Source organism: Chrysemys picta, chromosome 7 (genome assembly GCF_011386835.1).
Source record: "Chrysemys picta bellii isolate R12L10 chromosome 7, ASM1138683v2, whole genome shotgun sequence".
Lineage (NCBI taxonomy): Eukaryota > Metazoa > Chordata > Testudines > Emydidae > Chrysemys > Chrysemys picta.
In genome coordinates, this window is record NC_088797.1 from 8,173,266 (window position 1) to 8,200,425 (window position 27,160).

Sequence of the window (27,160 nt, forward strand, 5' to 3'; positions counted from 1 at the left end):
GGAAAACATTTTGAAGTGTTTGCAGCCACAGTGTTGTCTCCTTTGATTGAAGGTTTGCAGCCACAATTGGTCAACTCAGTCCATAATTTAGGCGTCCTCTGAGATTCCTCACTGACATTGAGCTCTCCTATTGCAACAGCCATGAGTAATGCTTTCTATCATCTCTGATTGGCTAGGAGGCTCCATCCCATCCTGGAAGACAAAAGACCTGAACTCAGCTGTTCTTGCCTTCATTACTTCTCAGCTGGACTACAGCAATGGGATATGCCGGGGTATGGAACTGTCAGCACTTAGGAAACTCCGGCTAGTACAGAACACACTGCAGTGCATCCCCTCAGCAACACAAGCTACCACTGAGCACATCACACCTGTTCTCCTCTTAATACACTGGCTCCCCGTAGAATTTCAAATCAAGTTCAGTGTCTCAGTCTCAAAGTCAAAGTGCTCCATGTCCTAGGCCAGGGGTACCTAAAAGACCCTAACGCTCTGGGATGAAGACCATGGTCCACAACTTCACTCCTTTTCCACAATGGAACTCTCAACAACAAAAGTAAAGCTTATCTGTGCAGAAGAAAGAATAAATCAAAGTTTAAGGCACATTTCTTTGATCTTGCCTTTGCTAATATAAACACAGAGCAACAGGTATATTTATTAAATAAATAATGATTACAAAACCCTACCAAAACACACTCCACTGCACATGCTTCTCCTTCTGAGGAGAGGATGAGAGAATAAACAACATGTGACAGATGGGTAGTCACATGGCTTAATGCGCTACTGGAAGGCATTCAGAACAGAGATGAATGCACTACAAAACCCGAGATACAGTAGAATAGACAAATAGAGCAGTATCCCCCCCCAAAAAAATTGCCTTTTGAGTTTACTAGTGGTCACTATTTAAAAAAAAAAAAAAACCACCATTGTGAGAGAGCAGTGTCAATTATAACTCTTTAACTGGGACCATTATCATTTTGCAGGTGATGTTAAACAGCCAAGTGTGGCAAGCACCAGGGAGCACGTAGTGCTAATAATAAAAAGAATCAGAGATTTGAAAAAAAAAAAATAGGCACATGAAATAACAAAATTAAACTGGCCAAAAATGTGAGCTAATACATGTATGGAGAAAGTAGTATTCAGGTATTAAGGCTGGAAAATAGCTAGTTGTTATATGGCTTGCTTTTTTAGGTCCACTATGATTAGCATGTTGTGAAAGACCAGGAGGTAATTGTTTTTCTGTATGGTGATGGTGAAAGCAATACACGTATATAATACCATTTCAATTGGATATGGTATTCCTCTTCCAGTCCCAAAACTGTTGGCTATATTTTTCTGTTAAAAAGTGTCCGTGGCTCTATATCTGTAACTAAGTCTCAATCTATAGTAACTGAGTGTCTCAATGGTAATAGGCAAATGCTGTGTATCCTGCACTTTTCCTACTCCTGACAATCAATAGTTTACATACTTTGCTAATTTAAAACATGTCCCCAATCCTTAGTTTAAAAATGCTGTAATGGGGAGGCAGCCTGGATTCGTGGATAGGTCGTGGCACTGGGAATAGAAAAACCAGGCTTCCCCATCTGTAAAAATGGTGATGATGATACTTTTTTCTCCTTTTGTAAAGCACTTTGATATGTACAGATAAAAAGCATCATTTATGAGTACAGTATTATCCTTTCTTATTGTTACTAAGTATACTGTGTCATTCTAGAAACCTCAATATCAGTGCTGTTTGTATTTGGAGATAATGCAGGGAAGAGCTACAAAAATAATTAAAAGGCTGGAGGGCCTGATTTGTGAAGAAAGATGAAAAGAATTTACAAGTTGTAGGTTGGCTAAATGATAACTATGATGGGAGCGATATAGGAAGACTAGGATGTGCCGGGGCATGATGACTATCTATGTATGACTGATGTGCCAACACCGAGTTGGGAATAAGGTTGTTCAGTGTGGTTATGGTGGGATATCTGGGATTAACGAGAGGAAACTGAGCAAAGGAAAATATAGGATGAATATCAGAAAAAATTAAACCGTCTCTTCAAAGGATCCCCTGTTGCTTCAGTAGAAGCCCAGTTTCTTGAGTAACTTGAAAATAAGTTGAGCAAGGGAGTCCAAAATATACGGAAGGGAACAATTTGGTGTTGGGTGGAGAATTGATAAGATGGCCTTTTCTCTCTCTCTCTCTCTCTCTCTCTCTCTCTCTCTCTCTCTCTCTCTCTCTCTCTCTCTCATTTCTGTTACTCTAATAATATAGGACAAAGTATACCCTTCATGACAAGTTAGGCAATTTGGGAATCTGGTGGAGACCCATTCAGGTGCAGTGTTGAAGATCACATAGTCAGTAGAGCTGGTCATAAAAAAGTTTTTTTTTCCCAGAAAACTTTGATCAAACTTTTTTTCATTTTTGGCATTATCTGCATGGTGGGGGGAGGCGGTGAAATTACTTTGCAGTTAAACATTTAAATCTTAAATATTCTGGTCAAAAAGTGAAATATTTCTATTCAAAATATCACCACTGTGCCTCATGGGAGTTGTAGCTCTGGTGCGGTGTGGTCCCATTTTCTTGTGAGGGCTGGACCACTTTCTTCTCCTCGATGAGAGGAGGCGAGGCATCAGAGGAGAGTCTGATCATGTGTCCAGCCAGAGAGTCTTGCCCATAGAAGAGAATGGAAGCATAAAGTGCCCCAACTACAACTCCCATGAGGCACAGCAGTGCTATTTTGAATATAACTATTTCTGTTCTTGGCCAGAATATTTCAGTTTTCAGGTGTTTGGGCTTTTCAACTAAATAGCAAACTTTGCCAAAGTAAGAAGACACTTTTAGAAAAAAAAAATTAGTTTAATCAAAAACCCAATTTTCTCTCAAAACAGCCAAAATAGTCCAAGATAACACTTGATGATCGCTGCTTGCTACCAGGGTAAGGAGTTAAGAGAAAAATAGTGGCATCTGTCTGCCCAACCGCCTCTGTTTCTCTGAAGTGCATCTTCTGTTTTCTGTGTCTGTCTCATAGGCTGTAAGCTGCTCTGGTCAGGGTCTGTCTTTACATATTTGTGTCTTGCACAGCAACCCCAGCACATTGTTGGCGTTTAACTAATAATAAATAATGAGACTAAAGCCAGGGCTGTGATACATCATATGCTGCTTTCAAAGTAGGAAATTATTCACTCACTGGAGTTCGTCTGTCACCACTCAAGTATGCAGCCCTCAGTATTCATCTCACAAAGGAGCTGAGTGAACCAGGCTGTACGTGTATTCAAAGAAGCAGTACAGATCTGAACAGGAGCTAGATGATCAATTATCAGAGAGTGGTATTGTATTGTTCACCAGGAGGTTCAAGAGAGACGAGAAAGAAATTGTCAAAGGGAGCAACATTAACTACAGTGACTAAAAAAATAAAAAGCCAGAGGAGTCAAAATAAATCGTGGTTAGAATTGAGTAATGGGAGTTGGAGCAGAAGGGTGGAGAAAACCAAGTTGAAAAGAAATAAATTATTGATCGTCAGGGGGAATGGAGAGGAGAGAGAAAAACATTGAGACCTGAGGAAACAGCCACATTAAGATGATGACCCTAGGAATACGTGAGGACAGGAATACACTGGAATAAACCTAAAAAAGGAAACAAAATCTTTAGTGAAGGGATCAGAACTGTGTCCAGTTAGATATTAAAGTTACCCTGTCATAACTATAAAGGGAAGGGTAACCACTCTTCTGTGTACAGTATTATAAAATCCCTCCTGGCCAGAGACTCCAAAATCCTTTTCCCTGTAAAGGGTTAAGAAGCTCAGGTAACCTGGCTGACACCTGACCCAAAGGACCAATAAGGGGACAAGATACTTTCAAATCTTGGGGGGGGGGAGGCTTTTGTTTGTGCTCTTTGTTTGGGAAGTCGTTCGCTCTTGGGACTGAGAGACATCAATCCATGCTCTCCAAATCTTTCTGAACAAGTCTCTCATATTTCAAACTTGTAAGTAAATAGCCAGGCAAGGCGTGTTAGTTTATCTTTGTTTTCTCAACTTGTAAATGTACCGTTTACTAGAGTGTTTATCTCTGTTTGCTGTACTTTGAACCTAAGGCTAGAGGGGGGTCCTCTGAGCTCTTTAAGTTTGATTACCCTGTAAAGTTATTTTCCATCCTGATTTTACAGAGATGATTTTTACCTTTTTCTTTAATTAAAAGCCTTCTTTTTAAGAACCTGATTGATTTTTCCTTGTTTTTAGATCCAAGGGGGTTGCATCTTGATCCACCAGGAGTTGGTGGAAGGAAGGAGGGGGGATGGTTAATTTCTCCTTGTTTTAAGATCCAAGGGTTTGGATCTGTATTCACCAGGGAATTGGTGAAAAGTTTCTCAAGGCTTCCCAGGGAAGGGAATTAGCTTTGGGAATGGTGGCAGCGGACCAGATCTAAGCTGGTAGTTAAGCTTAGAAGTTTTCATGCAGGCCCCCACATTTGCACCCTAAAGTTCAGAGTGGGGAAGCAGCCTTGACATACCTCATGCCCCTAAAAAAAGAGAGAGTGGAAACAAGGATATTTAAAGACAAAAGGTTAACTGTTATCCCAACCTCATGATGATTTTAGGCAATGGTGGAGAGTTACTGATTTAAACAGAGTAGAAACAGCATAAATGATAAATGGCTGGATCTGGAGTACCGAAAAAGAAAGAAAGACAAGGCAGAGAGGAATAAAGGCTGAACCAAAACCATTTCCCCCTTGTGAGCTCTCCAGCCCTGACCAACAATAGAACTGCTAAAGCAAATGTTGGGTAAGCACAGCTGAATTTGGATGAAATTTAGTAATTTCAGATAAACATTTGCAAATTTTAAAAATCACTCCTCTTTATCTACAGTTTGCATTAGTCTATGAATTAAATTAGTTCAATTCAGATATACAATATGCAAAATGTGTTTAAAGTTACACATTTTCTTGAAAGCTTGGCTAGTTTGGAGCCTAAGTGAAACATGGCAAGGAGTGTGGGATTGTACGTATAAGTTCCTTGGGCCAAGGATAATCAGAGTTTTCTGTTATGCAGTAGTGTGTCATGTAAAACGTTTTTACAGAGGCAATGCAAGATTGATTAATAGACTCCTTCCCTTAAGTTCCATCCACTGTCTTTCCATCTCACTGTATAGACTAGCGCTGGACAAATAACTGATTTTTCTGTTCGCTGGCAGTTCTGGAAAAACAAACAACCGGTTCAACCCAAACTGAACCCAAAATTTTTCAGAATTGTGGTGAATTGTAAAAGGCTGTTTTGGGGTCCAACTTTGCGTTTTGTTCAACCTGAAACATTTTGTTTCCAGGCATTTTTAAAGGCCTAGATCCACAAAACGGAGGTTCAGTGTGTGGGAGGGGAGGTGGTACTGATGGCCAGTCTAGATGCTATAGCAAAGAGCCTCATCCCAAGCCCATTTCTGGGACCAGATGGGGCAATTTGGGTGTAGAGTGACCCTGAGAATTTCTCCACTGGAAACATAACTGAGAACTAAATTCCTTGAATTAATGCGATTGCATGGTTGTTACGGGCAGGAGAATTTAAACCTGTGGCCTTTTGTTCTCCAGGTGAAATGTGGCATTTACTGAATTTTGTAATGTGGTCAGTGTTGTTGTTTTAAAATCCCTGCAGCCATACTTGGCATGCCATTAAACCCCAAAACCAGATTACTGTTCTGCAAGATATCCCGTCTGCATATTGATTCAATCCTCAACTCAGTTTTTAGTACATTGGCCAAAATCTTTTAGTCCTGTTCCTCCTGGTTATTTTATTTATTACAATTATTTGGAAGATTAATGTACCTTCTGCACTGGTAGTAACTCTGTACATCGGTCGGTCAACAATATCTCTGTAATCATAGCCTTTTTGTCAGTGTGCATTCTTTGTGGATCGCATTACGTTCACACACACACACACCCTTTATCTAACTACTTTATTAAAACAACAGCATGCATGTGCAAAGCTTTGAGAAGAACATTACCATAAACCATGTTACTGTTCCCTGTAAATATATCCTAGATTCTCCTTAGGCTAATCACCTTAGCAGGTAAGCTTATCATGGGATATATTTGTCAGGAATTTGATCAAAATATAATCGGCAAAAATGTCTTGTTTCTCTAATTCACAAAAGTTTAATATTCTCCTATGATTTTATCACTGCTGAACCTCGATAAAATACTCTTCTCTAGCCTTATTTTTCAAACTAGTTATTACGGATCTCCCTTTGCAGTTGACATCTTATTTATGGTTTTCTATGAATAATAGGGGTTTTTTTATTAAGAGATGGCTCAGGGATGATAAAAGATATATAAAAGGTACAAGATACCATGGATGGAATCTTCATGCGTCAGTAGGATGAGGATTTCACCCTTTGTATACAAATGCATGTATGTCCTTTAATAACAAATTCATAATCAAATATAGTTTATCTGGTACATCCTCTGTCCGAGATCTCTATACTTCATTGTCAGGAGAATGGATTCAGTAATTTACTATATCTATATCTCCCATTGATTTCATGTGAAAATCTCAGTATGCTCGGCACCAATTACAATCAGCTCCTAGGTGTCTGAAGTTTTGCACTTCACAGCTAGAGGTCAATTTTCAGAATGTGAGCCTAGATCATTTGTTTATGTGCAGCAGAACTTCAGATCCCTTCAGGTAGCTACCCACTGGACACTTACCCTGGGTGCTTCTAATGCTCAACTGTTATCTAAGGGTACCCTATCTTGAGTCAGAATCAACCGATCTGTTTTCCATCCTATAAATCTAATTTTATGTATTGTATTGAGCTTTCCATTCTTCTAACATATCTTTCCTGACCGTTTTCCCACTGTGGAAATATTCTTCATGCATTGCAAGGTTAGAAGAGCAAAACGTAGCCATTTTGAGTTTCCTATAGCAATATTAATGTGGTTCCCACAACTTCTGGCATATGGAAATTTCCACTTTCATAATCCCCCAAATAAGTTTAGCTGCCCTATGTCAGGAAAAATAAGTCAATCTTAAAAAGCATATGTGTTAGTCTCGCCACATAGTCTCCTTGATTCTCTAAAAATGTATCATAGGGAACAATTCTGTAATTGCAAAGGGTCAGACTGGATGGCATAATAGATCTTTTTATCTCTAACTTCTATTACTGCTGCATTTAGTTTAAAATCTACCATAAGTAACTTCATAGGATTTTAGTACAATAACTAATTCTATCTAGAGGATAAATTTATGCTGGTGAAAGCAGGCATATTGCATCTGTTTTGCCAAGGTTGAATTTGCGATTTTTAAATCAAAGAGCAAATACACGTCTCTCTCTTCTCTGTAGTCTCCTGAATCTTCTTCAGATAAGATAAGGATCTGCCAAAGGCACTGACCAGCCAAATAAAATATTGATCTAATAGATTAGGTGCTTTTGAAAATTTGACCCTTAAAGTGATTTAGGGCCATATTTTTAAATGGTTTTAAGCATTGCTCCACTCACCATTGTGAGGCCTAAGTGATTGATTTAGATAGCCAAGTCCCAATTTCAAAATTGACTTGGGCTTTTAAATGCCTACATTAATTTTAAAAATATTACCTAGGCTCCTAAATCCCTGAGGTGCTTTTGAAAATTTCACCCTTCATCTCCAGACTCCGGAAATGGTTAGAAAATTCCTAATTTTCTGGTTGAGTTTCTTAATATAATTCTACAATTGTAGATCCCATCAAAATATCTGATCTGCCTCGTCTGACCCACATTTCTGAAACTTGATATTGTTGGTCTGCCTTTGAAGTCAAAAATATCTCATTAAAGACTAAAGAGCCCTATCAAAAGCATGTTGGATTCCTGGCTGCCTCGTGGGTTACATATCTGCTTTTTATAGTTCATCAGCACAGGAATGCTAATACTACCTATTACAATTCACTTTCAACATTATCTGAGAAAAAGGCAATGAAATTTACACTGTCTGCATGGTGCATCCACAGGCATCTTTCCCTGATAATTTTCTTTACTTTGACTATTGAGGACAGCACACACACACACACACACACACACACACACACACACACACACACACCCCTACAAGGCATTTTGTCATGCACACCATGTATCTTTCATCCATGAATGTAAGCCCATAATTAAAAATTGCCAGTACTCCCATAATAGCTAGACAAAAACTGTAATCTATTGTTTAACACTATGATTTTTTGCCATCTTTGCCCTGATGACCTCTTGAATATTTCAGCCAATGTTGCTTGTTGTAATGTCAATTGAAATGCTGTGTGCCAGAAGGGTTAGTTGCCAGAAGCCTGCCTTGTTTTTTGGATGCCATTTTCTTTTGATTCATCTTTGAGAGATTTTTTTATATGCATAAGAATAAGGTCCTGTGTGAATTTCTCATGAGATCAATTTGCAAAGCTCTTTAGTAGAAAGACATATTCTCTAGTGTGTATATTGGTTTGATATGGAAATACATACGCTTGCCCTAGATCCACCCACATCTTGCGTGCACTGTGCTTTGGGTTTTCTTTGTGAATTCAGGAGCAGAAGCCGTAGCATCTTTGCCTGACAAACACATTCACTTGTATTATCTGTGTATAAACCTGTTCTAAAGGGCTACTTTGGTTGTTGGCTGGGAACATTAGCAAAAGGTTTTAGGGGACTACAAATGTATGTGTTAAAGTTATTTAGACTGCCTTTTCCCATTTATATTGAATGAAAAAGAGCACAACGTGAGTGAAGTCAGCAAGCAGGAGTTTCAATGCTGAGGATAATCCCTTACTGTAGTATGTGCAGAAAACGATACCAAATTATGATTTTCTTAGGGTTGAGATACTGAAACAAAATTTTATCTGATGGGAAGGAAGAATGGTGTGGAGCACTGAGGGTTGGAGACCTGGATTCAGACAGATGCTCTCTCTATAACCTTGGTTATGTCACTTAATCGACACTAAAAACAACAACGAGTCCTTGTGGCACCTTAGAGACTAACAAATTTATTTGGGCATAAGCTTTCGTGGGCTAAAACCCACTTCATCAGATGCAACAGGTTTGTTTTAGCCCACGAAAGCTTATGCCCAAATACATTTGTTAGTCTCTAAGATGCCACAAGGACTCCTCGTTGTTTTTGCTGATACAGACTAACACAGCTACCACTCTGAAACCTTAATCTACACTGTATCTCTTTTCACCGTATGTAAAATAGGTTTACAGCTTTCCCACCATGCAGGGAGTGTTGTGCAGGGAAATTCATTTAATGACTCGGAGGGTTTCTGATAGTATTGTGATGAGGACTCTATAAGTAACTCAGAGCATTAGAATACGCAGGCTGAGCAAAGGACATGGTGTGATATTTGGATTTTGTACACAATTGCAATTAGATTGTATCTTTAGATGAAATGTATGTATATGCTTGAATTTGGGGGTTTGTTTGTTTTAAAAAGAAAATAGATCAAAATTGGCATAAGAAGCATTGAAAGTATCCATTAAAGCCATTACATTTGCTTCTTTTTTGATATTTGCAAAACCACTATGAAAAAATGTCCTATTTATTTCCATTAACTAGGCCAGTTTAGGCATAGACTAGATACAGCCTTGGCACTGGAAGGCTGGGGTTAAGGACATCATTGGAATTGCTACCGAATAGCAGCTTTGCTATTGCTCGCGAATGCCTCCGTGGCTGGCTAAGGTTTGTGAGCTCAGTTCCCACCTTTCTGACTGAAAAGGCCACAGCCAATAGGTTATTAACTTTGGCAGCTGCAATAGAACGATTAATGCTGCCAGAACCAAGAATGCCAGAACAGAACACAAAGTTTGTACTGGATTCTGAACTGCTAAAGCCGCTGACTTAGTGCCCGAAGCTCAGATACCGTTGTGATGGGTGCAGAACCTGAGCAGAATGGTTGCTCAGATATAGGAGGTCCTGGGTTTAGATATTGCCTCAAGAGGGCTTTGATGTCAAAGCTCATGGGCTAAAGAGTTATTAATGAGACTTAATGTTGGATGATCCAGTAGAGACCTAACTCAGACCCCATTCCCCCCTTTCCCCCCAAAAGCTGTTCTTTTCTTTTGATAAGATAGTGGTTTTACTTGTCCTGTAGTCACTTATTTTTAAAAGCATTGATTCTTTGTAATATTAATAATAATATTTAGCTGTTAAGTACCATAGCTGTTATGGTAATTACTTTAGATGGGTAAATAAATACATATAGCATACCTTTGGGTTTTTTCCTTTATCTTGAGTTACCTGTCTTTAAGCTCCAAATCAACAGGTGAGATAAGTGGAGGAGTATCTATGTCTGTGTCTGCCTCTGTAACACATTGCTAAGCATCTTAGCAGGCACTCAGAAAGATAACCTGTAGCCCTGAGATTATTGTACAAGAACAATAAGAGTTCATTTGAGTGAAGCCGTGACTCCAAAATCTATTAAAACTTTTGCTTTTGTATTCCACCAAATTGCTTTCTAGTTACAGTGAGCTCAGAGATCTGGTTGAGCTAACAATTTTAAATGTTCTTCAAACTTGGCATTCTAGCAGAGGAAAGTCAACCCTTGCACTGATGAAATTTGCAAATACAAATGAAAGAGAACAACAAATTTCTGGCTTTGACAAAGGGTCTGAGCCAAAGACCAGTCGTGTCAGTAGCATTTGGATCAGAGCTTAAAGTTGCGAGCAGTGAATGTGACATATGTCAAGCAGTGGAGAGAAGAATGGGAGATGGAAGGGCCCTGACATACTGTATCATATGCATGTTGTTACCTCTCCTCTAAGTCTGGCTGAGTTAGCAAAAATCCCCGCTGGGAGTTCTAGCTCAGTGGTGGGCAACCTGCAGCCCATGGGCTGCCAGACTGTTTATTTACATTTGCACGGCTGCCCGCAGCTCCCAGTAGCCACGGTTCGCCGTTACGGCCAATGGGAGCTGCGGGAAGCAGCGTGGGCCTGGCTGCCGCTTCTCGCAGCTCCCATTGGCCGGGAATGGCAAACGGTGGCAACTGGGATCTGCAGGCGGGCTGCCGTGCAAATGTAAATAAACGGTCTGGCAGCCCACTAGCAGCTTGCACTGATGGGCTGCCTGAGGGCCATGGGTTGCCCACCACTGTTCTAGCTGCAGCAAGGCCACCTCACCAGCATGCCTCTGTCTGCAGATGCATCCCATAAAAGGCTTGTCACATTCTTGCTTTCAGGAGAGCTCAGTTTAAGCCTGTAAATGAGAGAGGCCACTTTAACATTTTTTATGCCATGGCTCTTTTAACCTGATGACCGTACAAACAGAAGTTTTCCGGATCTTATGTCCATATGGTTTTGATTGTACATCGGTGACTTAGTCTCCAAAAATGTTTGGTTTTTCATGCAAAATTAAATGTTTTCTCTATTTTTTCTTTATAATCAAATGGATTTTTCTTCAGAGGACAGACCCCGTGTCTATAGAACGCGATCATTCTCACCTTGTGTTTGTGAAAATAACTTTCCAGGCTAAAACTTAATGATCCACAACAGGAATCTTTTATGATGCCGTTGTTGTGGGGAATAGTTCCACCCTTGAAATAGCAGATCTCCTTTGGCCCACATAATGAACAATACAAATAATGGGTACTAATGAAAAATGTAAATACGTACGTACCACATAGACCACAAAAAATCTTTTCTCATCTGTTGGGTGAATAATGCACCTAGTATAAAGGGATAACCTTGCTGAGCATATACTCTGTATTGTAAATTCACAACTTATGCTATATCTTAATATATAATGTATAAAAACAACAAGGAGTCTGGTGGCACCTTAAAGACTAACAGATTTATTTGTTACAAATAAATCTGTTAGTCTTTAAGGTGCCACCAGACTCCTTGTTGTTTTTGTAGATACAGACTAACACGGCTACCCCCTGATACTTGATATAATGTATAGCTTCCAACTTTACTATATCAATCGGGATAAGTTAGTCTGGAAGTGTCTTAAGGGCAGAGTTTTAGCTTTAGGATTACATTTGCATACTTTTGTTGCTGCTCTAATGCTGATAAACTTTATGGGCCATATTCAGTCCTTGTGTATCTCCACTGAAGTCAACGGAGTTCCATCAGCTTAAGCCACGGCTAGAATTAGCCCTTGGTCTACAGAAGTATCAAAATCAAGTCTGGTTTCTTCAGACATCCTCACTTCCCCAAATCCCTGCTATGTGCCACAGTGCATCCCTGTAACATTGATTCTTTTCTTTCTGAAGCAGATATTGATTGTCACTGGCTCATAGAAATAAAAATTGTGGTACATGTGGTGTGCCTATCATTTGTTTGTTGACTTATGAGCTGCCTGATGGGGTAACATGGGATTTTGTGTTTTCCATCTGTTGTATTTTTGCAGGTCAGAAGCAAGAACCTATTGTGTAGTTAATGTAGTAGCAATTTATGATTTCTTAGAATAAAGTGAAGTATAGTATTTTCCCCTGAGTCCTGGGTAATTGGTAGTTCTGGCACATTAACTGACATAAACATTTTGATTAAAGCTTATGAATGTATTAATTACAGCTGGGAAGCTTCCAAAGCTGACTTGAACCACAAAACTGTTCAAATTGCAACCTCTAAATCTGTATTCTTTTACAAATTGGTGAAATGACTATCGCGGCGTTGCCTTCGCTTTGTCTAGACCAGTCATAAAATAACGTGGGATAAGCAGACGTGTAAAATGTCATTATTCCATATTAGTTCCTGTAAACTCACTTTGAATATCTTTAAAAGGCTCAAGTGTTTTCTGTGTTACTGTCAGGCTGTTGAACATTTACTTGAAGTCTAAAGCACTTTAATTCTGTATGGAGGTGTCAGTGATGTTTTATGAGCATTTAGTAACATTTACATGTATTTCAGTAAAATGTCAAAATAACAGCTTCTCTTGTTAATTAGGTAGTCGACAACATAGGAACGTAGACACGGTAAAGTCCAGGCTTGTATAAATACGCTAAATTCTTTAACGCCAGCAACAATTCCGGCAAATTGGATGGAAATGTTTTGGTGACAGAACTTGAGCCGTGTTCTTACCTCTTTTTACACCTCCCGCATGGATTGCACGGGTGTAACACTTGGCAGAATTCAACCTATTAAGCCTGCAACCTTGTTGCCTGTTTTGTGACTAACACACAGCTTCCGACAACATTTGAGTGGATGGAAGTGTCTGGTGTCATGGTGATTGGCTGGAGGCAAATCTAATAGAGTGTCTGAATTCTCAAATCATTGGTTATATGACCCCAAAAAGAAAGGCATCTCTTATCTATCAACTCTTTGTGCCTCTGCACAACCCAAAAAGTCTCAACTAAATGCTGCTTTACTCATGCATTCATGCACACATGCATTCATTATGACTGACCTGCCTTACGACGGTCCATTAAGTGGAACTCATTTCAAGCACAGATGGTCCTGAATAGTTTAATGTCTGCCTGGTGGCCAGAATAAGTGAATTCTTGATGGCCTTAGACTTCTGATCACATACATGCAGCCAAGGAGGAAATGAAAACATGTTTATCATTTTGATAAACAGCCTCTTTCATTGCCGCAGGATGCTCTATGTAACTCAGTGGAGTCAAATACTATTAAATTGTCATCACTGTCAAAAAGAGAACATATAAGTTTTGCTACCTGACTCATAGCTAATGACTTTCACAATGTATAACACAAATCAAGACCGCTGTTCGCCTTTTTTATGTTTGTTTACTGATAAGTTCTGGGTCTGTGAGACTGCAAAGGCAAGTTATAGTTTTGAAGTACGAAATATGTTTTCATTATTACCTCTCAGCTAAAGATATAAAAAATAGAGAAGACTAGAAGATGGCTTTTGGCTTCTTCCAGGCATGCGCTCAAGCCCTGTAGCTGATTAGATATTTTAAATCACAGCTGCACTCAGTAGGTTCATACTTAGGGTAAAATATTTCACTCTGTGGTATGTAAGCACAAGGTAGCTTTTATAATAGAGAGATAATTGAACACCTTTTCAGGAGTTCAGAATTCTTCAATTAAAATTAAACCATTTGCAGGAGTCAAATTGTCCCTGTTTTGCTGTCAGAATCATGGACATAGACCTAATAATTTTTACTGTTTAACATTTTAAACCTATGCCGTAGGGTGACCAGACAGCAAGTGTGAAAAATCAGGACAGGGGTGGGGGGTAATAGGAGCCTATATAAGAAAAAGACCCAAAAATCAGGACTGTCCCTATAAAATCAGGACATCTGGTCACCCTACATGCATGGCAAAGATTTCTAAAGCTGGTAAAAGCAAAAAGGCATCGTAATGTAATAGATGGCAGGTGTCTTGATAACCCAGAATGCACTCAAGCAAATTCTATCTATCCTACTTTTTCCAAAGAAATGAATTGTTTCACCCAAAATTTGGAGTCCTTTGTGAATTTGTTACTAATAAGGGGTTGGCAATAAAGCTGGTGAGAAAATATTCATTCAAACAGTTTTCTGTTGGAAAATGCTGCTTCAACGAAACTGAAAATTTTCACCAAATCATATTGACATCAATGAAAATTTTTGTTTTGGAAAAAAAAGCAGGGAGGGTAATATTTAAAAGGTGAAAACATCCTGTTTTGAGCTTTTCTGGAACAAAGAGATTTGATTTGCCGTCTATAAATATATCAGAGGAATAAATACCAGGGAGGGAGAGGAATTATTTAAGCTCAGTACCAATGTGGACACAAGAACAAATGGATATAAACTAACCATCAGGAAGTTTAGACTTGAAATTAGATGAAGGTTTCTAACCATCAGAGGAGTGAAGTTCTGGAACAGCCTTCCAAGGGGAGTAGTGGGGGCAAAAGACATATCTAGTTTCAAGACTAAGCTTGATAAGTTTATGGAGGGGATGGTATAATGGGATAGTCTAATTTTGGCAATTAATTGGTCTTTAACTATTAGCAGTAAACATGCCCAATGGCTTGTGATGGGATGTTAGATGGGGTGGGATCTGAGTTACTACAGAGAATTCTTTCCTGGGTGCTGGCTTTTGAGTCTTGCCCACATGCTCAGGGTTTAGCTGATCGCCATATTTGGGGTCGGGAAGGAATTTTCCTCCAGGGCAGATTGGCAGAGGCCCTGGAGGTTTTTTGCCTTCCTCTGCAGCATGGGGCATGGATCATTTGCTGGAAGATTCTCTGCATCTTGAAGTCTTTAAACCATGATTTGAGGACTTCAATAACTCAGACACAGGTTTGATACAGGAGTGGGTGGGTGAGATTCTGTGGCCTGCGTTGTGCAGGAGGTCAGACTAGATGATCATAATGGTCCCTTCTGACCTTAAAGTCTATGATTTTATTATTCTATGATTTTTCCTTTTTTGTTTTGAAATTACTTTTCATTTTGAAATGTACTTTATTTCATATATTTTTTAAAAAAATACATAGGGTCAAAACTGAAACAAAATGTTTCACATTTATCAGAATGGAACATTTTGCTTGACCTGAAATAATTTTTCCCATGAATTTGATTTTACAGAAAATTGCAAAATTTGGCTTGTCATCCCATTTTGGGATAATTAAAAAAAAATCACAAAACTGTTCATGGGATGCAAAGTCCATTTTCTGTCTACTGCTAATTGCCAGTTCTTGCTGTCTGCTTCTGCCATTGGTCTTCATTATTTCCTGTTGATGTCACTGCTCTGATAAGTGGCTCCATACAGCTTGAAACGAAGACTTTGGTGGAAAGGGTTTGCCTCTGCAGTCAATTTGAAAAGGAACCATTGCAGGGCACTGAGCCGTTTCAGGGCATTTCCAGTCACCCCTGTAGCTTCTTGGTGGCAGGACAAGAATATTGAAATTTTGCAGGGTCTCCATCCTGTTATGGATTTGTTCCTTTAGGGTATTTTTGTGGTGGAAATAAAAAGCTTTTTAAAGTTATTTTTCTTAGGCTTGTCTACACTTGAAATGCTACAGCAGTACAGCTTCAGCTCCTCCGTGTAGACCAGTGGTGGGCCACTACTGGCCCAGTCAGCGCACATGTGTGGCCCAGGTGACATCCTCAGGGCCATACAGGTAATATATATATATATATATTGTGTGAATGCGACCCACATAACACACAGAAAGCTGAATATGCAGCCCACAATGATAAATAGATTGAGAACCACTGGTATAGACACTACCTACGCTAACAGAAGGGGTTCTACCATTAGGGTAGGTAATCCACCACCCCGAGAGGTGGTAGCTAGGTCGACAGAAGAATTCTTCTGTCAACCTAGTGCTGTCTACACAGGGACTCAGGCTGGATTTTAACTACCTCATTCAGGGGTGTGGATTTTTCACATCCCTAAGCAATGTAGTTAAGACCACCTTATTTTCTAGTGTAGACCAGGCCTAAGTAAGTAAATTAAAGTAGCTGCCTAAATGGGCAATAACTTTCAGCTAAAGTTTCAAAAGGATCTCTAGCCAGACAGTGGCGGATTTAGAGTTAGTGGGGCCCAGTGCACAGGGGGCTCCCCCTCGGGATTCGGCCAAGAAACAGAACATTCTCTCTTATCTCCCCTCCCACCCACCCCCATTTTTCATTCTTTTTTTCTTCATCCTCCTCCTATATTATAAGTAATAGGAAGTAAATGAAAATAAAGTGAGGTACCTTGATTGAGGCAGAGGGTTGGGGTGTGGGAGGGTGTGCGGGGGTCAGGCTCTGTGAGGAAGTTTGGGTGCGGGCTCTGGGCTGGGGCAGGGGGTTGAGGTGTGGCGCTTACTTTGGGCGGCGCAGCTCCCAAAGCGACCAGCATACCCCTCTGGCAGCAGCTCCTAGGCAGGGTGGCCAGGGGGTCTCTGCGTGCCGCTGCCTGCAGGCACCTCCCCCACAGCTCCTATTGGCCGCAGTTCTCAGCCAATGGGAGCTGCAGAGTTGGTGCTCGGGGCAGGGGCAGCGTGCAGAGACACCACCCACACACACACACGCTCCGAGGCCGCAGGGACATGCCAGGTGCTTCCGGGAGTGGCGTGGAGGGAGGGAGCTGCCTTAGCCCTGCTGTGCTGCTGCTGGCACATCTCTGTGCACCCCTTGGGGGAAGGGGGGCAGTGGGGCGCGCAGATGCCTGGGGGGAGGGGCAGCACGCGGAGCCGCCTCCCTCCTGCCAGGGCACGCAGAGACATGCCAGCAGCCCGCTGCTTCCAGGAGCGGCGTGGGGCCACCAGCCATGGAATGCATGCACCCTGGCTTCCTGATCCCTGCTGCGCCGCCAGCCGGGACTCAGGGGCAGGTTGTCAGATGAGATTCGTCCTGCATTTTGGGGCCCCCCTGTCATTGGGGATCCCGTGCCACCGCACTGTTTTTCATGGTAAACCCGCCTCTGTAGCCAGAGGATTTAGTGCCCAATCCATTTCCCTCTAAAGTCAATGGAAAGTCTGTCCTTTACAGCCTGATGCAACTGTCATGGAAGTCAATGTGCAGACAAAGCCAATAGCTACATTCGCTCAGTAGCCCATTTTTTTTTAAAAAAAGCCTTTCTCGTCTTTTGTGACAATGGTTTAGGCTGTAACTGCACCAAAAGTTTATCAGGTCAATAAGCTGCATTTTTAGTCCCCAAATACGTGTTTATGACACAGAGAACAATAGCTCCTAAGGAGCGGTTACAGTCTTGAGTCAATATTCCACGTTTTTGTTAAAAGTCCATAAACGTGAGTGTACATTTATACAATCCATATTTTGGTCCATGTCCACCCTGATATACTTCTATACCTGGTCGTGTAGTCTGTCTTTTAAAAAACAAACTATATCTATACAAATAAAAATTGTAACCAAGGGGCTGAACTAGTGTGAATTGTCATAGCTCCATTGAAGTCAATTGATAATTTACATCAGCCGAGGATCTGCAGCCCTCTGTTTGTAAGGACAGTGGCATGCAGTCCTGGAGCCTTAAAACTGCACCTGCGCTGCAGGAAGGGAGATGTCTTTTCAACAAGAGCCCAGTGTTGAATAGAATTCACCCCTCTGGCCAGTAAATCCCCTGCAAGAAATGGGAAATTTCCAGGCTCTAGGCAGATAGACAGATAACACAAACTGTTCAAATGTAATACTTCCTGCCAGAAATTTTCTCTTTGAACAACATTTGACACCTGCTATTTCACCACCACAATAGCAAGCGGCGTCAGAAAAGCACAGCGCAGCATAACATACTGTACAGCACAAATGCTATTCTTCAAGATCTTAAAAATCCCCAAATTCTGAGTGTCGCCAAAGCCTCAGAAAATACCCTTAGAGTGTTTGTGTCTTAGAGTGTTTATGAACATCTCTCATCTTAGCAGGATAAGTTACTACCTCTGTTGCGTCTCACACTGGTTTCAGTGAAGCTAATCTTGAATATTTAACTGGCAAAACCTGGGTAAATAGTTTCCTTATTCCTATTTGCCTATCTTGGGGGGAGAGGGGATGAAGGGGGAGATTGAGCAAGGAAAATTTCTGTATCTGTGGTGCTAGTTAGATTTCTATTTTGAACAGAGAGTGAGGGAAAACATACAGCTTTCCATATAATTATTAGTAGCATTAGTATAATTAGTATTTTATTGGCAGGTTCGGCTTTCCAAGAAATTTTCATGAAATTGAGAATGGAAGGCAGTTTAGCCATATTCATTGCTACTTCCCAATATGAAACCACAGTGAATAATCCTGTTCTAAAATGCTTGCCAAGAGCCATGCTGTCGTTCTCATGGGCACATTATGTGATCACACATGAAATGGGAAGTGGCCCAAGCATTAGAAAGCTGGAGGCGAGAGGGCCCATGAAACAGTCTCTCTCAGATGTGGTCTGCACTATGAAAGGGTTGAGAAGCTGATTTATGATGCTAGATGAAATATGAATAAATGTGTTTGTTCTGGATCTGAATTCCATACGCCCCAAAGTTCAGCATATTTGGATTTAGGGTTTTGTGTCTTCCCATTCCATGGTTGAATCAGAGCTTTTAGTTCAGTCTCACCTTGAGTTCTGTAGTATATCTTTATGCAAGTAATATAGTCTTAGGGTATGTCTACACTGCAGTGTAAGTCTAGGCTTAGTGGAATTCAAATCCGTGGATCCTGGATTCGAGAATCCAGAGCTTGGGTATCTACACTGGTTGTCAACCCTACATTAAGAATTTTCTAACCTGGGCCTAAACCTGGGGCTCCCGGGTCCACACTGCAGTTCGCAGACCCAAGTCCAACCAACCATATCCCAGACTTCCTAGCGCCCTCCTGAAATGTAAGTGCTCTAGCCCTTTGTTTGTGGTGCAGTGTGGGAATACCTGACTTTCCACGAAACTTGACTGTTCGGAGGACAAAGAAATAGGGATAGTTTTGATGGAGTCCCAGGGTATGTCTACACTACAATTAAACAGCTGCAACTGGCCCATGTCAGATGACTTGGGCTATAGGACTGTAAAACTGCAGTGTAGATGCTCAGGGACCTTGACAGGTCCCTGAGCATCTACTGCTCCACCCCCATGGGATCCTGGGACCCTGGGTTCAAGCCCTGGATTAGCACAATTTGTGGCCAGAAGGGTGCTTAGCCTGAGTTTGAACCCTGGGCTTATACTGCACTGTAGACATACCCTTAGGGGTAAATTTTCAGTGTGGCCTTTTCCTCGCTTCCCCGTGCATGTGCACAAAATTGGATGGACACATGCATGCACTTCCACTTGGCATGTGCACCTTTAAAAGGTAGACAGCAGTGCACATACAATGTTAGAATTTGCTCCTGCAAAACCCAGAGCAGCTGATAGATTTTGCAGAGGCAAATTCTAATTATTATATGCAGGGCTGACTATGTAACAGTGTTTGCCTGGAAATGTATGGAACAAGGGGCTGAAAACATACCCCTTATAAATTGAGAGTTTCATAGATTACAAGGCCAGAAGGGACCATTGTGATCATCTAGTCTGACCTCCTGTATAATACAGGCCAGAGAACTTCCCCAAAATAGTTCCTAGAGAATAGATTTTAGAAAAACATCCAATCTTGACTTAAAAATTGTCAGTGATGGAGAATCCACCACGACCCTTGGTAAATTGGTGCAATGGATAATTACTCTCAGCATTAAAAATTTACACCTTACTTCTAGTCTGAATTTGTTTAGCTTCAACTTCCAGCTCTTGGATCATATTATACCTTTCTCTGCTAGATTGAAGAACCTGTAAATATTTGTTCCCCATGTAGATACTTGTAGATTGCAATAAAGTCACCCCTTAAGATTCTCTTTGTTAAGCTAAATCGTTTGTGCTCCTTCAGTCTGTCACTGTAAGGCAGGTTTTCTAATCCTTTAATCATTTTTGTGGGTCTTCTCTGAACCCTCTCCAATTTATCTTCTTGAATTGTGGGCACCAGAACTGGACACAGTATTCCAGCAATGCCAATATAAAGGAAAAATAACCTCTCTATTCCTACTCGAGATTCCCTTGTTATGCATCCCACAATCCTATTAGGGGTTTTTTTGGCCACAGCATCAGACTGGGAGCTCACGTTCAGCTGATTATTGACCGTGACCCCCAAATTTCTTTCAGAGTCACTGCTTCCCAAGATTGAGTCCCCCCATTCTGTAAGTATGACCTACATTCTTTATTCCTAGATATAAATATATACATTTGGCCATATTCAAACAAATATTTTTGCTTGTTCCCATTTACCAAGTGATACAGATCACTCTGTATCAGTGACCTGTCTTCATTATTGAGCACTCCCCCAATTTTTATGTCATTTGCAAACTTCATCAGTGATGATTTTTTTCTTCTTCCAAGTAATTGATAAATACGTTAAATAGCATAGGGCCAAAAAACAAACCCGGCTGGATCCCACTGGAAGCACACCCACTCAATGATGATTCCCTGTTTACAATTACATATTAAGACCAATCTGTTATCCTATTTCCAATCCATGTGATGTGTGCCATGTTCATTTTGTATCATTCTAGTTTTTAATCAAAATATCGTGCAGTACAAAGTCAAATGCCTTACAGAAGTCTAAATATATTCTGTCAACACTATTACCTCAATCACCCAAGCTTGTCATCTCATGGAAAAAAGATATCAAGTTAGTCTGGCAGGATACATTTTCCATAAATCCAGGTGGATTTCCATTAATTACATTGTACTCCTTTAATTTTTCATTAATTGAGTCCCATATCAGCCACTTCATTATCTTTCCTGGGATCGATGTCAGGCTGAGAGAGGTCATCCCATTTACCTTTTTTAAAAACTGGCAAATTAGCTTTCTTCCACCCTTCTGGAACTTCCCTGGTGTGCCGAGATGTAGGGTAGGTATACACTATGGGACTAATTCGACCTAAGTTCCGCAACTCCAGCTATGTGAATAACGTCGCAGGAATTGACGTATGTTACGGCCGACGCATTGCTGTGTATACACCATGCTTCATCGACGGGAGAAACTCTCCCATCAACTTACCTTATGCTTCTCGTTCTGGTGGAGTACCGGAGTCAACAGGAGAGCGATCAGCAGCCGATTTAGTGGGTCTTCACTAGACCTGCTAAATCGACCCTCGGTGGATCGATCGCCATGTGTCAATCCCCCAGTAAGTGGATACAAGCCCTTACTGAAATCAACATTACCGGTCCTGCGAGCTCCTCAGCCAGGTCTTTTAAAACTTTTTTATCCAGACCTGCTGATTTTCAAATGTCTAACTTTAGTAGCTTCTATTTAACATCCTCCAGAGATACTAGTGGAATTGAAAGTGTTATTGTCACCATATGATGAGATTATATCATCTGGTTTTTCCCCCAAAAATACAGTTTCTGCACATGAGATTTTGCTCTATTTGTGTGGAAGAATTGGGAAGATACTTTTTTGTATGAAAATTAGAGGCTGTGCAGATTAGAAAAGTCCCAGTTAATAAGAGGATTAACTATATATGGTAACAAAAGTTTTTTTGAATTGTCTAAGTTCCATTGCGTTTTTACCAGCTATAACCTTTAGAGTTTTTCTGCAGCAACTTGAGGGTTTCCACATTATAATTATATGTGTGTTATAAAGCCACACCCCATTATTTTGCACAAGACTAGCTTTTGTTAACTGACCTCATGTAGTTATTAGTACTCATCCACAAAATTAAGAGGAAAATAGAACATTTAGCTTACTCACAAGTATTTACTGTACTGTATGTGCAGCAAAGGATAAAATTACCTTATTGTGTACATATTTTCCTGTTAAAAGCCAAACTTACACACACAAAAACCAGAAAATGTACTGCAGTCAGAACGACAGATATACATTTTCATGACATATATATGGCCTGATCTTAAAGCCAAGCAGATCAATGGGAGGCTTGCCTTTGACGTCACTGGGATCCTGGTAGAGCTTTAGGAAAAGCATTTGCTGTGAAGAGAGATTTTGTTCATAATTCATTTTAAGATGTAAACACATAGGGCTAAATCTTGAGCAGCAGTGAGTGCCCGCAACTCCTCTTATTCCTCTGGGACCCTCAATGGGGCTTTTGTCATAAGGTAGCGCCTTCAAGCTGTCTGAATTGTGTGATCCATCTGCTGTCGCACATCTTGGCTCAGAAAGAGCTGTGTCAGGTAGCCAAATATGTGTATACACAATACAGGAAATACAGGAACCAGCTCTTCTTGTCAAGAGTAGTTAAATATTAACGACAATGCCTGTCTGGCCTGGAGCTGGCAAGCTCATCAATACTAAATCTCATGAGTTCGTGACCGAGGGTCATTTACCTCAACAGACATTAACAAGCTTTGATTGACTTATTCCTGAAAGGTGAAGGTTTGAATATTTAAAGTTGTAAAACATGTCCACGCAGTATGAGGTCTCTTGTGCCACTGCATACTTTGGATTGGCTTGTTCCTTGACACTGCTCTGAGTTACTGGAAATACTTGGATCCTCTTCAAACCAAGTAGCTTTTCCTCTGTCAGTAAGGGAAGAGCTGCATAAGATCACTTTTTTGTAATTCCTGGATTTACTGTACTTCCTGGTAGGGCCGGCTCCAGGCACCAGCCCACCAGGCTGGTGCTTGGGGCGGCACCTGGAGGGGGGTGGCGCGGCGCTCCGGCCCGAGAGCGGGGCTGCGACCGGGCTCTCCGCCCTCCCCCCGGCGCTCTGGGCTCCGCTCTCCCCAGCGGGGCTCACTGCCCTCACTTGCGCGGGGGGGGAGGGCGGCGGGAGGCATTTTTGCCTGGGGCGGCAAAAAAGCCAGAGCCGGCCCTGCTTCCTGGACTGCACATGACTGTAATTACAGCGATGGGTCTCATTTATTTTGGGCTAGATTTTCACAGCACCGCCTGAGATGTGCAGAAGAGTGAGGAGAGTAGGAGGGAAGAAAGTTTGCCCACTCCCCTTACTGCCCTGCTGAGATTGTGACCTGAGCTGAAGGGAGGAAAGCAGGGCTACATGCCCACTACTTCTCACTGCAACCGTGTCAGTGGGCAGTGAGGGGCAGGAAGTGAGGGAAGCCCTGGCTCGTGTCTTCTCCCAGATCCCTATTCAGAGTAGCTGGCTGGGTGCACAGGCCGGGAGTAGCCACATAAAGGAATGAACTAACTTACTCCTCTCCCAGAACAAGGGGAAGCAGGGGAGGAATTGAGTCCTAACTTATCTGGTGTGTTGTTGTGGGGCAGCTCCTCGTTGCTTGTTCTCATGGCTGATTGTACGGTTACAATCTAGCCTTTGGATTTTTGATCCATAGAAACAATGGACCTTTTCCATTAGGTGGTTCACTGTCGCTAAAGCATTGCGCCGTAGCATCTCGTGGTGGGATTAAAATAATATTGCTTTCATCGTCTACCCTAGTGAGCCTTCGGACATGTCCTGCTCTTGTATGTATTGTTTCAGAGTAGCAGCCGTGTTAGTCTGTATCCGCAAAAAGAACAGGAGTACTTGTGGCACCTTAGAGACTAACAAATGTATTAGAGCATAAGCTTTCGTGGACTACAGCCCACTTCTTCGGATGCATATAGAATGGAACATATATTGAGGAGATATATATACACACATACAGAGAGCATGAACAGGTGGGAGTTGTCTTACCAACTCTGAGAGGCCAATTAAGTAAGAGAAAAAAAACTTTTGAAGTGATAATCAAGATAGCCCAGTACAGACAGTTTGATAAGACGTGTGAGAATACTTGTATGTATTGTGGATATTTTTGTATTGAGATTACACTGATGCTGCCAAATTTATGCAGCAAGTTCATGATGTGGATAAATATCTGCTAAAGAACAGATTGGGACTATAAACACTTAATAATGATGAGCGAAATGCAATTGGAACTCAGGTCTGGAGAGATTAATGAGCAGCACAGAAACCCAATGCGCTGCCTGATCTTCCTGTACTATATTGCTCAAGTGAAGGGGCCTATGCTCCGGTCGTGTCATTTACATACATAGCATATGCCACAAGCAATGTGTTGTCAGAAGCCCTACACTGTCTATCTCTGGCTATGTCTGCAGCTGGCACTAGGAAGGTGGCTCCTGGCTCGCGTAACTTTACTGGCACTGGCTTTTATCAAGTTAGCAGGCTAAAAATAGTAGCATAGCACAGGCTGTGAACAAGGGCATACAAGCCACCGTGAATACATCTCCCAGGGTCCAAGAGGGGTTGTACTTGCGAGCCGTGCTGTCACTCCCCACTGCCCACAATACAGCAGCTACGCTCCTACCTTTAGCACGGTAGCTTGATGAGAGCTAGCCCAAGTATGTCTGTGTGAGGTGGGAATCTCACCTCTAGCCCCAAGTGTAGACTCCTTTTCCATTTATCTGTCAGTATAATCAATCTTTTGGAAATGCTCTGAGTAAAACACAAAATGAAGGAAAGGAACATTTGGGCCTCATGGCATTAGACTCCATGGGAATTTTCCCTGTATTGGAACTGCCAGATCAGGCCATTGTTTTAGGTGCGAAGGAAAGCAAAATTGGACCATGCTGTGAGTCCTAGGGAACTGATTCTCCCCCTGCAGAATACGGGTACCCGGTTAGAGGCGAATCTGAGGATTTGGAAGTGGGTTCATTTCCAGGTGGATTCTCTGAGATACTGGGATTGTGTCAGAGTGTAACCTAGTAGTATGGGAGGAGAGCGATGAAATAGAACACATGTAAAACAGGCAGACATTTTCATTCTGCATGAACGCCTTCAGGTCCATGTTGTGATAGATTCCCTAGGGGAGTTGGACTAGATGACCTCCTGAGGCCCCTTCCAACCCTGATATTCTATAATTCTATGAATTCACACCAAAAAGTTCTATTCATGTCAGTGGAGCTACTCACAATGCAGAGAAGCAGACTTTGGTGCGGTATCTACTCTTGAGCATTTATTTTGCATTTCCTATTGCCTCTGAAGTATACTAATACCTACCTTAGACAAAATTGCCCGTAATGGGAGACAACACTTTCTTAATCCTTCTTATACAGAGCCTTTCTTCACAAAGGGTGAGAGTAGCATGCTTGGTTGCTTAGACTAGCCATTGCAGTTCTTCCTAATCAGCGTGTCAATATTCTCTCTTTGTTGCCAGAAGGAGGAACGTGTGAAGTTATAGCAGCACACAGATGCTGTAATAAGAATCGAATTGAGGAAAGATCACAAACAGTAAAATGCTCCTGCCTCCCTGGGAAAGTGGCCGGGACAACACGAAACAGACCTTCCTGTGTCGACGGCAAGTAGCTCATCCCGTATATGTGTGAACTGAATATGTAACATCCAGTATATACCTGACACTATATATGTTATGTAGCAAACATACTTGTATTCTCTGATTTAGCTTTTTAGGAAAAGATAAACTATAAGCATAAATGGTTGACCGAGGAGATGGCCTTTTACATCACCAGTATACCTTGTCTTCCACCTTAGAGCCTGATTCTGCAATCCTTACCCAGTTTAAAAAGAATTTACTTTCACTACTAGTCACATTACAGTCTGTGGGGCTACTCACATAAATACAGCAAACCTGGTGACAAGAGCGAGCCCTTAGCAAACAATGGGCAAAAACTCTCCTTTGTGTCTCTCTATTGGGCCCTCTCATGTCTCAATGGCTGTGATTCAGAAATATTTCAGGTGACAACAATAAGTTGTTCTGATTCAATTTCCGGTTTTAAAAAGTCAGCCCAAAAAATCCAGTGATCTGATTTTTGTAATAAGCATTGTGTAAAGACGAACAAAAACTGCAAAGCTGATTTTTGGTTCTGAAAAAAACCCGACATTTCTGAATAGATCCGACATTGGCCCCACTCTTCTGAAAGCTTCAGGGCAGAATCTTGTCGCGCATGGTTTTCTTTGCAAGACAAAAATAAAACGTGGGGTGAGTCATATCTGTGTCCCATTTTTATCTGAATGTCAGTACTCTGGGGTTCTGATTCTGTGGCTATCTTTATTATTCCAATGGTGAAATAAATATACACATGTTCATTGGAGACTTTTTATGGTTCCCGTAATCCTAATTGAACATTAGTGAGGTGTACAAATGTGCACCAAGTAGAGAATATACCCTGCTGTTTGGAAATGGTGATCCAAATTAAATGTCTTCATATTATGGCTTTAAGAAGCTATTGACTTTAGTGGGACTAATCTTTGGTTTTATTTCCCCCACACACTGATAAGTGATGTCTGATCAGTAGCATCCTTGTGTAGCAGCCCTATTAAATGGGCTTGGCTTTTAAATGTTCCTTTTCTCATCTCTATTTTGTGGAAATGATCTGGTAGCACCCTTGACCGTAAACCCCTGGGGTGCCAAAAGTCATTAAGAGCTCAAATTTGCCTTTTCTGTTTGAATGGGATTGAACATCCCTCTTCCTCAGCTTCCAGCAGGACCCAGCAGCGTTGCTGCACAACTGATTTGTCAAAGCATCTTTTGTTTCCTATTCGGAGTTGCATTTAAAGATGCAGCCTTCCATCAGAAAGATACGCGCACACGGACGTTTGAAAACCCGCTTCCCTCAGTCACGTGCAGCAACATTTTCAAAGGCACTGCCAACAGAGCAACAGCTGTGCCAATTTTCATTGGAGGTTAGATGAAAGTTCCTGTTGGCTTTATGGGCTGCAAACGCATTGCAGCCAGAAGCCTATGCTGGCGTCAGTTCATAGTAAGTAGATAGAAAAATATGGTGCATGTCAAAGGGATGGAATCTTACAGTGTTCTCAACTGCTGCTCGATGGCGTGCATGTGTGTGGATCTGTCTAGTTTGTATGTTGAAATATAAAGAAAAACATCTTATCATTGCAAAAAGACACTTTAGGTGTTAAATTATGGGGCAATAATTCAC

The 27,160-nt window shown here is 41.3% G+C and overlaps 1 protein-coding gene across 4 annotated transcripts in view; it reads left to right on the top strand.

Moving 5' to 3' along the window:
* Positions 1-27,160, top strand: part of TAFA1 (TAFA chemokine like family member 1) — a 353,183-nt gene that overhangs the window by 255,711 nt on the left and 70,312 nt on the right. For 3 of the 4 annotated variants that reach the window (XM_005297814.4, XM_005297813.3, XM_005297812.5), the window contains exon 3: positions 25,417-25,557. In XM_005297814.4, coding sequence (XP_005297871.1) covers positions 25,417-25,557 — 141 coding nt within the window. The remainder of the gene's footprint in view (positions 1-25,416; positions 25,558-27,160) is intronic. The other variant, XM_065550707.1, reaches the window with a different exon arrangement.